Here is a 16,953-nt window from a genome sequence, read left to right as displayed (position 1 = left end):
CTATAGCTCAGAATAATCGTAAGGTCCCCAGACCGTTGGTTTTGCTTGAGCTTTAATTTTAACCTCGTGTTCAAATAAATAGGAGAGGGGCAAATGAAGAACCTCTGGTCCTCCACTCCACATAATGTCAGCCAATTGAGAGTAGACAGCTTCAGTGTTATGGGCACCATCAAAGTACACATATTCACTCGGGTTAAAGCACAATTCATAAGACTGGGTTAATGATCCACACTCAAGTCCACGATAAGATCCCACACCACAGCATGCCACGTCCCCAAATTTGAACCCTTCATTTGTAACATCAAAAACCCTAGTCACCATTAAATGACTGTGTGTAGTAGAGACTAGAGCTGGGCATTTGGGACCAGGCCCAAAAGCCCAGCTCTAAAACCCGATCCTAGGACTGGACCTAGGAGGCCTGGTCCCAAAACGGGACCAGGCTTAAGGAGGAGGGCCCGGCCCCTCTACTGGGCCCTCCTCTGGTCCCAGGCCCAGGCCCAAAAAAATTTATATTTTTTCAATATAGTCCCCTGTCAAATTACATAAAACCTCCTATTAATTTTAAAATAAATATAAATTATGAGGGCTAAAATAAAATTTTACAAAATTTATAAAAAAGAAAATCTTCCAGGTCTAAAAAATTTATAAAATTTATAAATTTTACCCCTAAAAAATACTAAAAACCCCCTATAAAATTTTGTTTTGTCCCTAAAATATAAAAAAAAATTGAGGGAGAAAATGAAATTATCCAAGGCCCGTGGGACCAGTCCCGACCAGGCCTAGGGCCTAGTCCGGGTCCTGGTTTTTCTCATGGGCCTGGGACCGATCCCAGGTCATGAGTGACTGGTCCCATTTGGGACCAATCCCAAACAGGCCCAGGCCTGGGCCCGCAAGGGACCGTCCCTTGCCCACCTCTAGTAGAGACAAAAGCTGAGTAGAACTAGAATGCCTGCATGAATGGAAGAAGCTAGAAAGTGTTGGTTGAGATCAAGGAATCAACGTATCATATTATCTGTTTGTATTCATCTAATAAAACCTTACTATATACAAATATATGACGGTATACTTGAGTTTAAAGTCTTATCATATAGGTATATTAGGTAAAGATCATATCAGAAGAGGATTCTAATTAGATGAACTTACAGAATATATAATAGGTCTATTTTAATAAGAATATTACTGATTCTAATTTGAATAAGAATTGGTCTAATTATGATTAGATGAACTTACCGATGACGCGATAGCTTTATTGTAATAAGAACTAATTTTTTGATGCAAAATGGATAGGGTGATTATAGTTAGCCAACCGTATGTTGTGGGATCTTTGATCCTGTCCCCAACTGCAGTGAAGTAATCAAAGACTGAGAATACAAATCCTGGCCAAGAATTTTTGCTAGTTAGTTTTCTGAGTTTCTTGACTAAAGCATTGTTGTGTAGAATCGCCAATGTTATTTGTAACCCGACGCATGCTTCATCACTCATATCTGACATCTGTTTCGACATTGGCACACAACCTAGTGGTCCAACATTTTGAAACATAAATTTCCTCCCTCCATTATATATTTCCTGCAACCAAACAAAATAATAATAATAATAATAATTTAATATCAGCCAAAAATTTGATAATCATTCAACAAAACACTGCACCAGTATAATATATAATCTTACCTGGACATCCTGGAAGATCGTTTCAATCACTTTGTCTACGTATTCTTGTTGTTCTGGTATGGTATCATCAGAGTTTGAACTGGACTGTCTGAAGTAATCGTTGCCACCAATTGAAATCAAATAAACCGCACTTCCAAGTCTCCTCTTGGCTTCAGATCTGTGCCAAGTTCTTTCGTCCAGTTTGCTGCTAACTCCTTGAACAGTTGGACCTGTTTCCCAAAAATCATCTGAAAGGCAAAGGCTCCATAACCAAGTCATCAACTTAAACCATGAGTTTCATTGCAATGAAAACTTATTGAATTTGCTGTTCAGTGTTTAATTACTATCGCTTGGCGGTTTGTAGCTAAACATTTTCGTGTATATAACTATATATATATATACAGAATGATGAGAATTTTTTTAGCGAAGACAATATTTTGCGTACCGCATTTGTGACATTAAGGGTAGCAGCTGCTCCAGCGGAAGCAAAATTTGCGCCATGAGTGAAATTTGCTCCAGGTTTCAGAATTGGTGGCATGAACGGTAAGTTCAACTTCGATGCTGCATTCAAATGAAACACGGAGAGTTCGTTAAGCCTATCAGTTATAGAACATATTATTAGACTCTTGCACATTAATATCGATGAGACGTATAGTTGTTTTTTTTTTTTTTTTTTTTTTTTACTAACATTCAATTATACATGCACCAAATTTCTCATGTCCGAGCATTCACCACGGGAAGAATTGTCTTTTCCGGCGGAAAACAGCATCGGTAAATAAATTTTATTTCTTGATTCTTGATTTCCGACGCAGAATTTTATGAAGAGTTTGTAAAATTTTATATATATTTCAGCGTACTCCTCAGAAGTATTGATGTGAACGTTGGTTTAAAAAAAAAAAGACTATATACATGCCTACAATATTCTTACCAATAAAATCAGGAGCCAAACGGCCATCAGAATATCTCCCAGTTGGATGAAGAGGGAAATAGGTCTTGCCATAGGGGAGGTGATAACCAGGAATATAACTATATGGTGAACTGTATTGATTATTTCCGGCATCAAAAAGTGAATCCCCTAAGATGAAGAAGTAACTCTCAGCACCACCATTGCAGCTAAATGGAAACACAAAGGCGAAACTGACACACAAACTTACCATCACACAAAGCAAATTAGAACTTGGACATGCCATAGTTTCAATAGTATTATATCTTATCAAGCTACCTAGTATTGTGCTCTGTCAAGCTCCTCTCTCTTGTTATATATGCTAAAGTAAAAGGGTTGGGAAAAATCAGGCACCAATGCAGATGCATGATGATCGTGAATAAAACGGAAGTAGAATGTAGAAGTGACAAGTGAGAGTGATTAATATGTTTTTGTGCTTATTGGTTGCTATTGAGTTTGTTAGTAGTTGGACATCGATACAACCGATTAAATATCATCGACAAATAAAGGAAAATGGATTAGTGTTATGAGACCGTTTGAAAGCTCGGGAAAACAGAATTCAAGAGAGGATCCTAATTATATCTTTATTCAGACCATAATTTTTTTTTTAAAAAAAAATTTGAGGTTGTTCAAACTATTAATATATTCAATGGTCGTGGTCTGATGGTAAAATAGCAAAAGAAGATTTAAGTTTATATAGTCTCTCGAATTCGAGTTCCCAAGACTACTAATAGGAGTAACCACTAGAACTCTTATCCGACCGATAGTTTCAGGTCCCGAAGAATTAGTTGAAATACGCACAAGCTAGCCCGAACATTCCCGGTCATTTAAAAGAAAAAACACATATTCAATGAATATCAATGTAAATTAGTTATGTAGAGTAATAATTTTTCTTTTCTTTCTTTTAACGAGGTTATAATTAACTCATATAATTAAAAAGAAAATAGTAAGTTTGATAAACAAATAATAGAGTCTACAGAATTTTCAATCAACAAACTATAAAAAGTTAAGTTAGTTGCATTGTAAATTCTCCTCATACATTTATGGAATATACATTTTGTTCATATTATTGAACAAGGAATGATAAATTGATCCATCATAAATGCTTTCTTTTTTTTTTCCCCCCCTTTTAACACAAAAATGGTCCAAATTATACGCCTAATTTGTTTTCAATCAAATGTCTAAAATACTATTGTTATCTTATTCACGTGTTATTAGAAATTATTATAATTATAAATACAAAAATTTATCAAAGCAAAAACCAAAATGAATAACATAAAAAATTTAAATATTGAACTTTATACATTTTTAGTATACATTCATACATACAAACCCCACAAATTCCAGCAGATTAGATCCAAACAATGGGATGTCTAAACTTTCGTAACGAAAAATCGTGGTACCATACAAATTTAGAAGAAGACTGATCACCAAGAATTTGTCACTTTTCCTACAAAGTCAACAATTGTGTGTCATGTGTTTTATTGTGTCATAAAGTCAATTTATAGATATATATTATTTATTTATTTCTAATAAAGTTTAGGTATGTTGACATAACTTTGTGACTCTTACTTATCATCTTAAAACTAAAGGGGAAGTAACTGAGACCCTATTTGGTTAATTATTTAGAATAGCATTCTATGCTAAATAGTTTTTTGGAAAATAAGATAAGATTCCTGAGAAGTTTTTTAAGCAATTATGAATAGCATTTTCTAAAAATATTTAGATTATTTTTAACTCCTAGGTTTGTTAATTTAACTGAACACCACCAACAATAAAAGTTTATAAATTAACAAAAAAAACCACCACCCATCCACCCAAATATTGCTGGTAGTCAACCACCACCGTCGAAAGGTGGCTAGAATCTGTCGAAATGACGCACGATTGATTGGATTTTACAGATTGTGCACCAATCTGACCTTTTTTGGCCAGATCCACTATAAATCTGGCTGGAAAATGCCAGATTTATAGCCACAAATATGGTCGTTGATGGCCAGATTTGGCTAGATCTGGTCGTCATTGATGGCTAGATCTTTGGTCGTAGATCTAGCTGTTTCTAGCAGATCCACCATGGATCTGGCTGAAAACGGCCTGATCTGCACACAACCAGCTAGATTCAACCAGTCGTGCATCTTTACGGTGCTGGCAGCCAGCAGTGGCAGCGGTTGCTGGCTTTTGATAGTGGCTTGAGTGGGTAGGGGTGTTTTTTTTTAATTTTAAAACTTTTATTGAGAAAGTTAATTGTTAATGATTTAAGTTGAATTGAATAGGATTGGATTTTAAAGAATATTAAAATAAATGCATTTTTGGATTTTTAGGATAAGATAATGGAATATAATAGAGTCTACTGAATTTTCAAATCAACAAACTATAAAAAGTTAAGTTAGTTGCATTGTCAATTCTCCTCATACATTAAACTATAAAAAGTTAAGTTAGTTGCATTGTCAATTCTCCTCATACATTAAACTATAAAAAGTTAAGTTAGTTGCATTGTCAATTCTCCTCATACATTTATGGAATATACATTTTGTTCACATTATTCAACAAGGAATGATAAATTGAAGCATCATAAATGCCTTTTTTTTTTTAACACAAAAATAGTCCAAATTATACGCTTAATTTGTTTTCAATCAAATGTCTAAAATACCATTTTCGTCTTATTCACATGTTGTGAATTGTACCGAATGTTGTATCATCTGAATAATGATTGGCTTGATCTCAAAGGTATTTGCTTGAATTGGTGGTCTCCTAATACTAGAAGCATATCCCTCAATTTTAGGTCTTGAGTAATCCTTAAGTGGCCTTTGAACTTCTTCTCTTCCCATATCTATCATTGAACCTAACTCCTCTGTACAGTCCAACACTAAAAATATAGAACTAAAAATTAAAGCACTAAAAGCAAAAGTAATAGATTTTTTTAAAAATTAATACAAACCAAATTAGCAACTAGACAACTTGTATTGATATTGACAATATAAAAGCAATACCCTAGCAACGGCGTCAAAAACTTGTTGTGATTTTCGCAAGTGTACAAAATTGTGCAAATAATAAAGTGTATGAATATGGATATCAAACCCAAGGGAATTACTATTATCAATTACCAAATTAAACTATCATATTACTATTTGATTAATCCAAATTTTATCAAGAAAAATCTAAATTAAAAATAAACAATTGAAATTAAAAGAAAACAACTAAATAAATATTTGGTTTTAATGCAAGATGACTAGACCTAGGGCATAGATTTCATACCAACTCTTATTCATATGTATTGATAACTTATGCTAATTTCATTAAGCTCTTCCTAAAGGTCAAACTCTCTAAATTTCTAATAATTTTTTCTCGAACAGTTATTAAATTAACTCCTAATTACTAACTCGAATAATCTCTAATCAAATTTAAGCAATTGGAGATCATTACGTTCTATAAGTATTACCAAAACTGCACAAATCACGATAATCTATCTCTAGTGTTCGTTTAACCTATTGTTATGAAATTAACTCATAAGCGCGATAATCTATCTCTAGCGTTCACTCAACCTATGGTTTTACTACCGTAGACCCACTAAGTATCATCTCTTGATTTCAACCTAGTCCATTAATGCATTCAATTCTAGGATACTTAAGAATGAAAAGCATTACGCATAATCATAAAACTTCGGAAGAAATCTCAATAAAATTTAACATAAATAGATCAACACATAATCAAGAGATTAGGCTACATCTTAGCCCTTGAAAATAAAATTAGTTCATAGCAAATATATAAGAAGCAATCATCTTTATTAAAACAAAAATCATGAGTTTAAGGAAGAACAAAGAAAAACTTCTCTATGATTTTGCTCCAAAAGCTCCAAAAATTCTGATGCTTTTCCCTTTTCTCCTGATAGTTTTCCTTTTGATCTCTCCAAAAATCTCAAAAAATAATGTTAAAAGACTTCTATTTATATCCCACAAAGGTTAGGCTTTTGTTTTCCTTAAATCTACTCAGTTTAAGGCTTAAACCCCTTTTTTCATAGTCAAAAACAAAAAATAAATTTCCAGCTATTGTGACTGTGCCTCGGCACTATGTTGTGGCATTGTTGATTCTAGACTAACTGTGTTGTAGCATAGTGTTGCGACATGATGATAAATTCCTCTTCTTCAGTTCAAGCCTTGTATCATTCTTTAGCACTCCAAAGATAGTGATGTTTGAGCACAATAAAGATGGAATCTGAAAAAATGGTAAACATATGAAATATAGCCCTCTGAATTAGCTTTCCAACAGTCTAATAGTCATCTTAATCTGAATCTACAGCTCGAGTTATTGTTGAAATACCGAAGCATCTTCAAACTAGAGCGTAATCTAGAATCTCCTCTTTAACTTTAATACTCCATAACTTCTTCGATTCAACTCCGATTTTTGATCCGTTTGGTTCTCCTCATCACTCATTCCATTGCTAACATGATATTTCATCCAAGCATAAAATTTAGTATTAATAACCTAAAAACACTTAAACAAACCTGTGATCCCATAAAAGACATTTATGAAAACATTAAGCAAATTTACCAATATAAGCCTAATTTCTCCCAAATAGTCTCCATAAACCACTAAGTAATTGTGTATTTTCAAGCTCTTATCAATAGTGGCTTGGGTGGGTGGGGTTGTTTTTGGTTAATTTTAAAATTTTTATTGAGAAAGTTAATTGTTAATGTTTTGAGTTGAATATAGTATGACTGGATTTTGAAGAATATTAAAACAAATGCATTTTTGGGTTTTTAGGATAAGATAGTGGAATATAATAGAGTCTATCAAATTTTCAAATCAACAAACTATAGAAAGTTAAGTTAGTTGCGTTGTAAATTCTCCTCATACATTTATGGAATATACATTTTGTTCATATTATTCAACAAGCATAAATGCCTGTTTTTTTATTTTTACACAAAAATTGTCCAAATTATACACTTAATTTGTTTTCAATCTAATGTCTAAAATACCATTATTGTCTTATTCATGTGTTATTATAAATTATCACAACTATAAATACAAAAATTTACGAAAGCAAAAACCAAAATGAATAACATAAAAAATTTAAAATATCATACTTTTTTACATTTTTAATAAATATACATACATAATATATATGGCACCACGCAAATTTAGAAGAAGACTGATCACCAAGAATTTGTCATGTTTCCTACAAAGAGTCAACAATTGTGTGTCATGTGTTTTATTGTGTCATACAGTTAGTATATATATATATATAGTCATAAAAAAAAAGTTGGGATAGTTATACTTTATATATAAATAAACTCTACATAGTCATAAAAAATCAATTCTCAATTTGGTATAGTTATAAATAAGAATAAACTCTACATTGTAATAAGTTATAATTTTTCTAATTCCAGTCTTAAGAAAAGTTGCCTCTACATAGTAATAATTATCTGTATATTGAAAAAAAAAATATATGCTATATTACATTAAAGGCTTAAGATGAAATAAAATATTTATCTAAAGTTGTTTGAAATAATGATTTATGCTTTAGAGTTGTTATTACACCTTTTAACTTGTGGGTAGATTACTAGCTAGCATGAACATCTTCTTGTTGAAGTCAAATATTTCTAGTTTCTCAAGTATGTTTAGAGCTTCTTGGCACAAAACTTTTTGTATTTCCATACTATCATTCTTATAATTATTTTCTTTATCTTCTTGTCTAATTGTAGTAATGATTTCTTCTTTAGTTAAAGTATACATGACTTATTGCTCATTTGGATGATTAAGAAATACATTAATATCCATTCGATTAGTGTAATAAAGTTGTCGAATCTGATCACTATATGCTACAATGACTCTTTGATTCTCCTCATTCACTTCATTTGTAACTTGCAGTTCATTGACATCGGGGATCCTAATTTGGTAATGATTAAAATAATTGGCAATAGTATGTGGCTTCACATCAATTTGCTGTATAATTTTATAATGATTAAAACAATTGACAATAATATGTGGTTTTACACCAATTTGCCGCATAATTTTGTAATGATTAAAACAATTGGCAATAGTTTGTAGCTTCACATCAATTTGGCTATGCAGCAACTGCATTTATAATTCCATCAAGGACACTTATCTTTGCTGGTTTTAAGACACAATCTCCTATCAATTTCAAAAGTAGGCAATTGAAGCGCTGAATTGAAATCTTAATAGCATTAAAACATCAATTGAAATCCTTGTACTGTACTACTAAAACATAAATTATAAATAAATTTTTGTTACCACACCTCTATTAAATTATAACCTCTTTATAATAATAAAATTAATTAATCTCATCATTATGACTATAGAGAGGTTTTCTGCTTATAATTTTCTGCTGTCAAATTCTCTTATTTTTTCTTTTCTTTCTTCGTTTTCTTCCCGTTTTGCGTCTTTTACGACATGGGTTCGGCTTCTTTTTCGTTTCTTCTAATCTGGATTTCGTTTCCTCTGTTTGGTCTTTTAAAGTAACTCGAATGCTGGTTGACGCTTAAACAATCTCACCTTTGGAAAGCAACGTATCCAAGAATTTCAGAGTTATGTTATTTTTACTTATGACTTTGTGATTTTGAATGTATGGCTCACGATGATTTTGCGCATTTATTCGAAAACTTATTTTTTTGGTCATGGATGAAAACAAAACAGCAGCTATTGCGAGCTTTGAGCTTTAATTAAACGAGTCATGATTGCGGTCAAACTTTCGTTAGTTCAGATAATGTGTGTTTGAGTCAAATAAATCATTACATGTGAATTATATTAACATTGGAGTCTGTGTTTCATGGTACATAATTTTGACATTTTTTTTTATTTTTTTTGTCTTTGGTATGGATATTTGCTGTGTATTTAACATGCATAATTTTTTCTAGGTTCTCTTTAAGGTATTGGATTAATTGAGAATTTCTGAAAGATTTAATTTTTGGAGTTCTTTTTGCCATTTGCAGAAAGTGCATAAATAAAAAATTTATGGATGAGGAGTTGGAACGCTGTCCAGTATGTGATATCCCTCTGAGTTCCTTCTGAGAAATTGAGGTGAGAGCAGAAGAAGAAGAAGGTTGGAAAGAAGGTGAAGGTAGGAGCCAGAGCTGGGCCAAAAGGGTTTGGGCAAAAGACTGATGATTTTGATGATGATTGATCAGGAATGCAGATTGATGATCATGTAAACTTCTCATCGACTTTGTAACTCATATTAGCTATACATTAACATGATTCAATTTTAAGTCATTATTGTGACATCTTTGGCTGTATAAAATGTATTTTATTTGTGTCTGTTGTGAGGAAATGTCTCTTAGTTAATCCATCATGCCTAGGATGAATTATTTTACTTCTTCACCTGTACTTGGTTTCAACTTGGATAATTATCATATTAAGATGTAAGGGAGTTGGTCTTAATTAACAGCTTTCTTTTGTCAAAAATCAATTGTTTACATTGAGTTTGAAGATCAATGAAGGTCTTGGTGGATTTATTGCAAGACAGATCATATGATGCTATGCATCTTGATGCCAATATGAATATACGTTAGATGGAGGTTCCGTCTTCCATTGTTAGATTTATTTCTTGTATACATCACTACAACATTATGTATTTCTAGCCATAACATTCATTGTAGTTAAAAGTATGAATTTATATAGCTAAATGGTTTAACTATAAATGCAATGTTTTATAGTTTATCGTAGTTAGAAGTGACATAGTTAAGATTTAGCCATGTAACTTTTTGCTTACGTAACTAACAATTTATATTTTTTGCTATAAATGAGATTAATATGTAACTAAAAACTTAAATGTTTTTGTCATAGCAATAATAAGCTTGTAGCAAAAACTTTGCCTTTATAGCCACGGAGAATAGTCATTTTAGCTACAAAAATATAAATTTATAACTAAATCTTGAAAATTTCTGCTACAAAAATAATATTCATAACAAATATATTAACCTTTTGGCTACGTGACAGCTAAAATCATAACTAAATAAAAAATATCATTTGCCACATATATAGTGAATTCATAGCTAAATTTTAATTTTTTGCTACAAACATATGAAAGTCATATCTGTATATGAAAAGATATTGGATGGACATAGTGTGTAATAGCTAAATATTGAAATTACTTGCTATGAATACTTTTGATTTGTAGCTAAATATTATAAATTATTTGGCATATATGAGTCATATATATGTGAAATTCAGTTGCTATGGACAGAGTTTGTTAATAGCTAAATATTGAAATAACTTGCTATAACAATTTTAATTTGTAGCAAATATAAATTATTGCTATGGAACAAATAATTTAATAAAAAATTTATAAATTATTGCTTCAATTAAATTAATTGTACAAAATATTGCTATAATTAACAAATTTAATAAAATTACAAATTTATGCAATTCTTTTATTTATTATATAGATATATGACGTCATATGAAAATTTATAACATAAAAAGTTATACATTAACAAAGTCATTTCCAACCAAATAATTGTCTACTCATTAAATCCTTCATTCTAGTAAATTAAAATGTTAGCAACTAATTTTTTTTAGAAATTATGAATCTTCAATGTTATAGCAATCTTTCCTGACCATTTAAGAATTTCCCAACCTGCAATATCAAATTTGAAAAAAAAAAAACTTAGATTAATCATATAGATTAATGTAATCATCGCATATCACTTTATGATTAATGTAAAAGAAAAATGGTTTTCATAGTATATATGCAATTTTCAAATAACTTACAATTTCATCCAAAGGGATTTGGTTATTTATGAAGATTGTTGACCTTGGGAGGTAACCATCATCATGAACTTCTCTTCCCATCGTCTATTCATCTATTCCATTTGCTTTTTCACTTCTTCTAATTTTCATTGCTTCCTCTTTGCCTCCTCCACCCTTTCATTTGCTTCCTTCCTAGTTGTTTGTACTTGTTTCATAAGTTGTGCTTTAGTTGGTCTACTTCAAAAATATCGGTAATACTTTTTCCGGACCATAAGCACGCAAATAGCCATTCTTCTCTAGACCAAGGACCTCTTCAAATATTTCATCATCATTCAATAAGATTTGTCCTTCTATTGTTGCTTTTTTAATCGATCAAACTGTGACTAAAAAAACAAATTTATGGTATTAGCTTAGATGTGTGGTGCATAATAAAAATAAAAGAAGTAGTTAAAGAGAATACAAAGCTATTACAATAACGTTTTCATAATGGATTCAACTTGCTTATCTTTTTCTTTTGCGAGATTCTATCCAAACTTCAACAAGAGAATGAGTATATCCATTTTCTTTTGCTGTCATAATAAAAGTTATGAACATATTGATTAAAAAAATAATGAATGTGAATTATTAAACTTAATCTCATATTTGAAAGCAAATTCATACCATTTGACGTCTAAGTGAGCATAACTTTTAGTTCCTGTGTAAGGAGGCATAGACCGCTTTGATCTATTGTTATTCTTGTTACTCCTTTCCTGTGTAATGATAAAATAAGCAATAATATTATATCTTATAATTACATAGAGTATTATGCTAAAATGTAACTTAAATAGCTAGCTTACTTGAAAGGTTGCCTCACTCCATAATTAACCAAATACTTCAATGTCCATATGAACAAGTTTAGGCTTGTTTTCAGACGACTTTGGTGGAGTTGGTTTCGAATCAAAATATCTTTTTTTCATTTATATCGTAATCCCTATATAAGGCATTCATGTGAACAAAAATGGCTTCTTTCCTTCCTTCTACTTCTTCAAATACAAACTATCCTAAAAAGCATATAAGATAAATAAGTTTCAAATTCCACACTTTAATATATTAAACAAAATACAAATATATAATATTTATTCTTATATGTCTTACCTTGATAATGGTCACATATGGTCAATTTCATCTTTGAGTTCTTTCCACTCCTTTATTTGTAAATGACAAAAATGACTTATCCGAACTGTTTGTCCTAAAAACCAAACAAAATCTGTTGAGTTTTCATTAACAGCCTGATGATCCTCATCAAATTCTATAGGCAATTTTTCTCATTTTCTAATGTAATGTTTTTATGCAACAGTAGGACCTCTTGTTTTCCTTTTTTTGATGTTTAGACCTAAAAATCACATGAATAATTATTAATTAGCAAATTAAGAACTGCACGACATTTAGAATGAAAATGCATGAAAGTAAAATGAAAAAAATTAAAATAAAAACCTGATGTCCATGCCTCAATTCCAACATCTGTGTGTGTTCCTCAGAAAATGTCTGGTTGACTTCTCTCGAAACATTTCCAAGATTATGTCTTCGGGATAGCAAGGCACTATATCATCCTTTTCTAAGATAGTAAACATGTTAACATGCATTCCCTTAGTATTCTGGAACTGCAAGCATGTTTCTCACGTCATCATCATCAACAATTTGGACTAGCCATCAAAGAACTAAGGATACTCGTTGGCTTCAGGAAAACAATTTGTCTCCACGGAGTATATCAAAGTCACAATTTCTTATAGTAACCAACAAAGCAAAGTATGTGAGAAACTCGAACTCCAAATCAAAAATAGTAATTATCTCACTCTACATTGACATCGTTCGTGTAGGTGAAAAGACAAATTATCCCCATAATGAAATCTTATTGTCTATGTCCGGTATGCCCATTTCTTCCTATTATAAAAAAAGTAAATTCAGTTACATGAATATTAAAAAACTAACAAACAATATTATAAGGGTGGCTGTAGATATAACAATGAATTGATTTGGTGATCAAGAAAATATTAAAAAAATAATGACTAAATGATGTTTAAAATAGAATCAGTTGCTTTTTCTGGCTGTATACGAGAATGGTGATTAAGACATGACTTTTCAATGCTATTTGTAGTAGATTGACCCTTATTGAGTTGTGCTTTGATGAGTTTTTTGCAATCTTGAGGATACTATCGGCAGATCACTCTTTTTGTTAGTGGGCTTAGCTTTTCTTTTGCCTTTAACTAAACCTCCATGCCCTCATGTTGTTGGTATTCTAAAAAAGTATTATTACAATAAAAAAATCATTGAGTCATAAATAAATAAATGAAAGAAAAAGAAATTATTGAGTTATGACCATAAAACGGAAAATTCCTTACCCCAATGTCAATTAATCCATTCATCCATTTTCCAAAACCTTAAGTTATGAATGAAGACAGACTGCGCATAAAAAAGCAAAGTGGGTCATGAAAAGAATACGTTGTGAATGTATTTATGTAATGGTATTTTACGCAGAGTGGGTCATGAAAATAATATATTGTGAATGTATTTATGTAATGGTTTGATGCCTCAGGAATCTGCCTTAAGATTGGTTTCTTGGTTGCAAAATACTAATTAAATAATCTGTTCAACTCCCCCAACCAAAACAAACCGTGAGTGTACAAATAAAAATAACTCTACTAAATCAAAGAAACCTAACAGATGTGAACAAACCATACACGTACCACATAAAACCTGGAGAGATTACTAGCATTGGTCAAAAAAGTAAATATGATCATTATTAAGAGAATTGAGATGTCAAAAGTTTTTTATTTATTTACTTTTTTTTAATTTTAAATCAAAGAAGGTTATTCAATAAACTTTTCTCTGTATAAACTCTACTCATATAAACCGTATCAAATAGAACGGAAGTGAAATAGAATATAAGCATTTGTATTGAAAATTAACATTAGAATAGATAACATGTTTGAGTAGTCAAATTTGGCAAGGCAAGGCAAGTTTCATAAATAATAATAATAATAATAATAATAATAATAATAATAATAATAATAATAATAAAAACCATAAACAAAGGTGACAATTTCATAAATATAAAACCATAAACAAAGGTGACAATTTCATACATAACATCTGATACAAACCATCCAATACAAAATTAAATAGCTGACAGTATTTATTGACTTCACATTACATCAACGAAGAAACTTATTGAAAATTAAAAATTCAACTAGCATTGCTGACAGAGCAGACATGGAAAGACTCAAAAGCTAAAGTAGCAAGCTAAGATCGAAAATGTCGAAACAAATATATATATATATATAAATTAGCAAACTTTGATGACACTATTTATTGCAGCAGACATGGAAAGTCTCGAAAGCTAAAGTAGCAAGATATCAGGTTAATAAAGAGCAGAGGCACTGTAGAGGATATTAGACATGTAATCAAAGGTAATTATTGTCATGAGTTTTTTATGAGTTTTTTCTTAACTTCTTTTATATCCACCTATTGGTTTGACGCATGGCCAATTTAATATTATATTATAAATAAAATTTTTCTCAAAATTTGGCATTATGTGATTGATGTGTGATGCATGGCGAAGTTTAATATTATAGTATAATATTATTTTTTTCTCAAAATTTGACATTATATGCTTGATGTGTGTTTGATTACTGTTTTTATCAATAATTGTGTCATTAAAAAATTTTTAATAAATATCAAATAAGTGTATTTTTTGAAAACCCTAGAAAGTTGTGAGATTTCGTCCTCAATATAAACACATAATGCACGGAAGAAAATAAAGCAAGTTGCAGAAGAAAACTTACCTTTAAAGAAAACTGATTCTTGAAAGAAAACTGCAAGTACAACAATTTGCAAAAGAAAAAAATGCACAGAACATTAGAAAATAAAAACCTCAATGACGTTGTATTGGTTCCAAAAAGAAAACTAACCTTTGAAGCCTGAATATTGTCTAGGAATTCTTCTAATGATTGTAATCGTTTGCCGCGCCTTGTTCTTGATTTCCCCATGTTTATGACAAAATAAAAAACTTCAAATAAAACCCTAATAAAAAAAAGCGCAATTGAAAAAATAAGGAGGGATAAAAGTACCGCCACTTTTATAATTTGGGAAAACATTTACTCTTTATCCTATTTAATTGTAAATATATTTTATTTATTTTAATTATTTTATATAACTGTGTTTTTGCGTGCGTCTCCTGTCAAATAAAAAATAATAAAAACTTTATATTTATTTAATTAAATTCTTATACAGTTGCCTCTACACCGGCTATACTCTCAATTAAACAATAATGCTACGGACACCGGTATTTTTACATCGAAATCTTGTACCGGCCTACGTGTCCCGTGATTCACACCAGCAAACCAGACTCGTTCACGTTATTAAATTTTTTTCTAGTGAACGGTCGTTCATCAAATATGGACGGTCGTTCATCAAATATGGACGGTCGTTCATCAAAAATGGACGGTCGTTCATCAAATATGGACGTTCATTCACTTATATGGACTCCTGTCCATATTATATGGACGGGGGTCCATTTACTACGGACGAGCGTCCCCATTTAAAGGACGGGCATCCATCAGTAAAATGGAATAAAATTTTTTTTATAATAAATTATAACATAATAATTTTTTAAAAAGAATTGTTAATGGACCGGCATCCATTAAAATATGAACGCCCGTCCAATATTTAAGGACAGCCATCCATAACTTGTGAATGGCCGTCCCTAATTTTTATAAAAAAAAAAAAAAAAATTATTCTATTTTACTGATTGATGGGTGTCCTTTAAATGGGGATGCTCGTCCGTAGTAAATGGACCCCCTTCCATATAATATGAATGGGAGTCCATGTAAGTGAACGGTCATCCATATTTGATGAACGGTCGTTCACTAGAAAAAAAAATTAATAACGTAAAACGTGTCTGGTTTGCTGGTGTAAATCAGGGGACACACAATGTCCGCAGCATTATTGCTCAATTAAATCACAAAAGTTAAGCATTACACATGGGAGTCTGTATCAGCAAAAGGTCAAGACGGTGCCGTTTCTGCTTGGCACTTTACTAAATGCAAAGTGACGTCGTTTTCAATTCCAATTTACTTTACTCTTCTCTTTACTTTCTCACTTTACTCTTTCTCTCAGTCAGTCAATTGTATGCCTTTCTCTTTCTCAATTGTATAAGAACAAATCTCATATGTAATCTCATTTCATTCAGTTAGAAAATAAAGCTACTGAAATTGTGCTTTTCTCTAGAAACTTCAGTTTATCTTTCTCAAGTTAACAGTCTGTGCCAGTTTTTGCTTCCAACTTACACATAATTTAATAAAAAAAGATAAATGATGATGAAGATTCATATACTTGTCAAATATATATATATTATGGTTTGATTATTAACATTAATTTGATAGTGCATGGTTGTTAATTAAAATATTTGTCATTTTTTGAATTGCATGATATTTTTGGGAAGAAGATCATTAATCTATGGTCTTAAATTTGTCCAAGTGGTTAGGCATTTTTCCATTAGTGATTAATATTTGTTGTAAAGTTTTGAGGAGTGGACTTTCTAAATGGGAATTTGTTCTTATTTCATTTTCATTGTACTTATGAAAATTTAACTTCCTTGGGAATACCCCTTCTTTTGTGCT

The 16,953-nt window shown here is 31.0% G+C and overlaps 1 protein-coding gene across 1 annotated transcript; it reads right to left on the bottom strand.

The window, feature by feature from the left end:
* LOC116115881 (GDSL esterase/lipase 1-like) lies at positions 1 to 15,321 on the bottom strand. The gene is made up of 8 exons (XM_031402003.1): positions 15,244 to 15,321; positions 15,118 to 15,147; positions 11,957 to 12,045; positions 2,576 to 2,760; positions 2,093 to 2,208; positions 1,669 to 1,929; positions 1,308 to 1,566; positions 1 to 287 (listed from the first exon to the last, which is right to left on the bottom strand). Exons 1-8 carry the CDS (start codon positions 15,319 to 15,321, stop codon positions 1 to 3), a joined length of 1,305 nt encoding a protein of 434 aa, XP_031257863.1.
* Between the last annotated feature and the right edge of the window lie 1,632 nt (positions 15,322 to 16,953).

Source organism: Pistacia vera, unplaced genomic scaffold, assembly GCF_008641045.1.
Source record: "Pistacia vera cultivar Batoury unplaced genomic scaffold, PisVer_v2 Contig755, whole genome shotgun sequence".
Classification (NCBI taxonomy): Eukaryota; Viridiplantae; Streptophyta; class Magnoliopsida; order Sapindales; family Anacardiaceae; genus Pistacia; species Pistacia vera.
The sequence above is the reverse complement of the archived record's forward strand: the minus strand, read 5'-3'. Positions and strand labels throughout refer to the sequence as shown.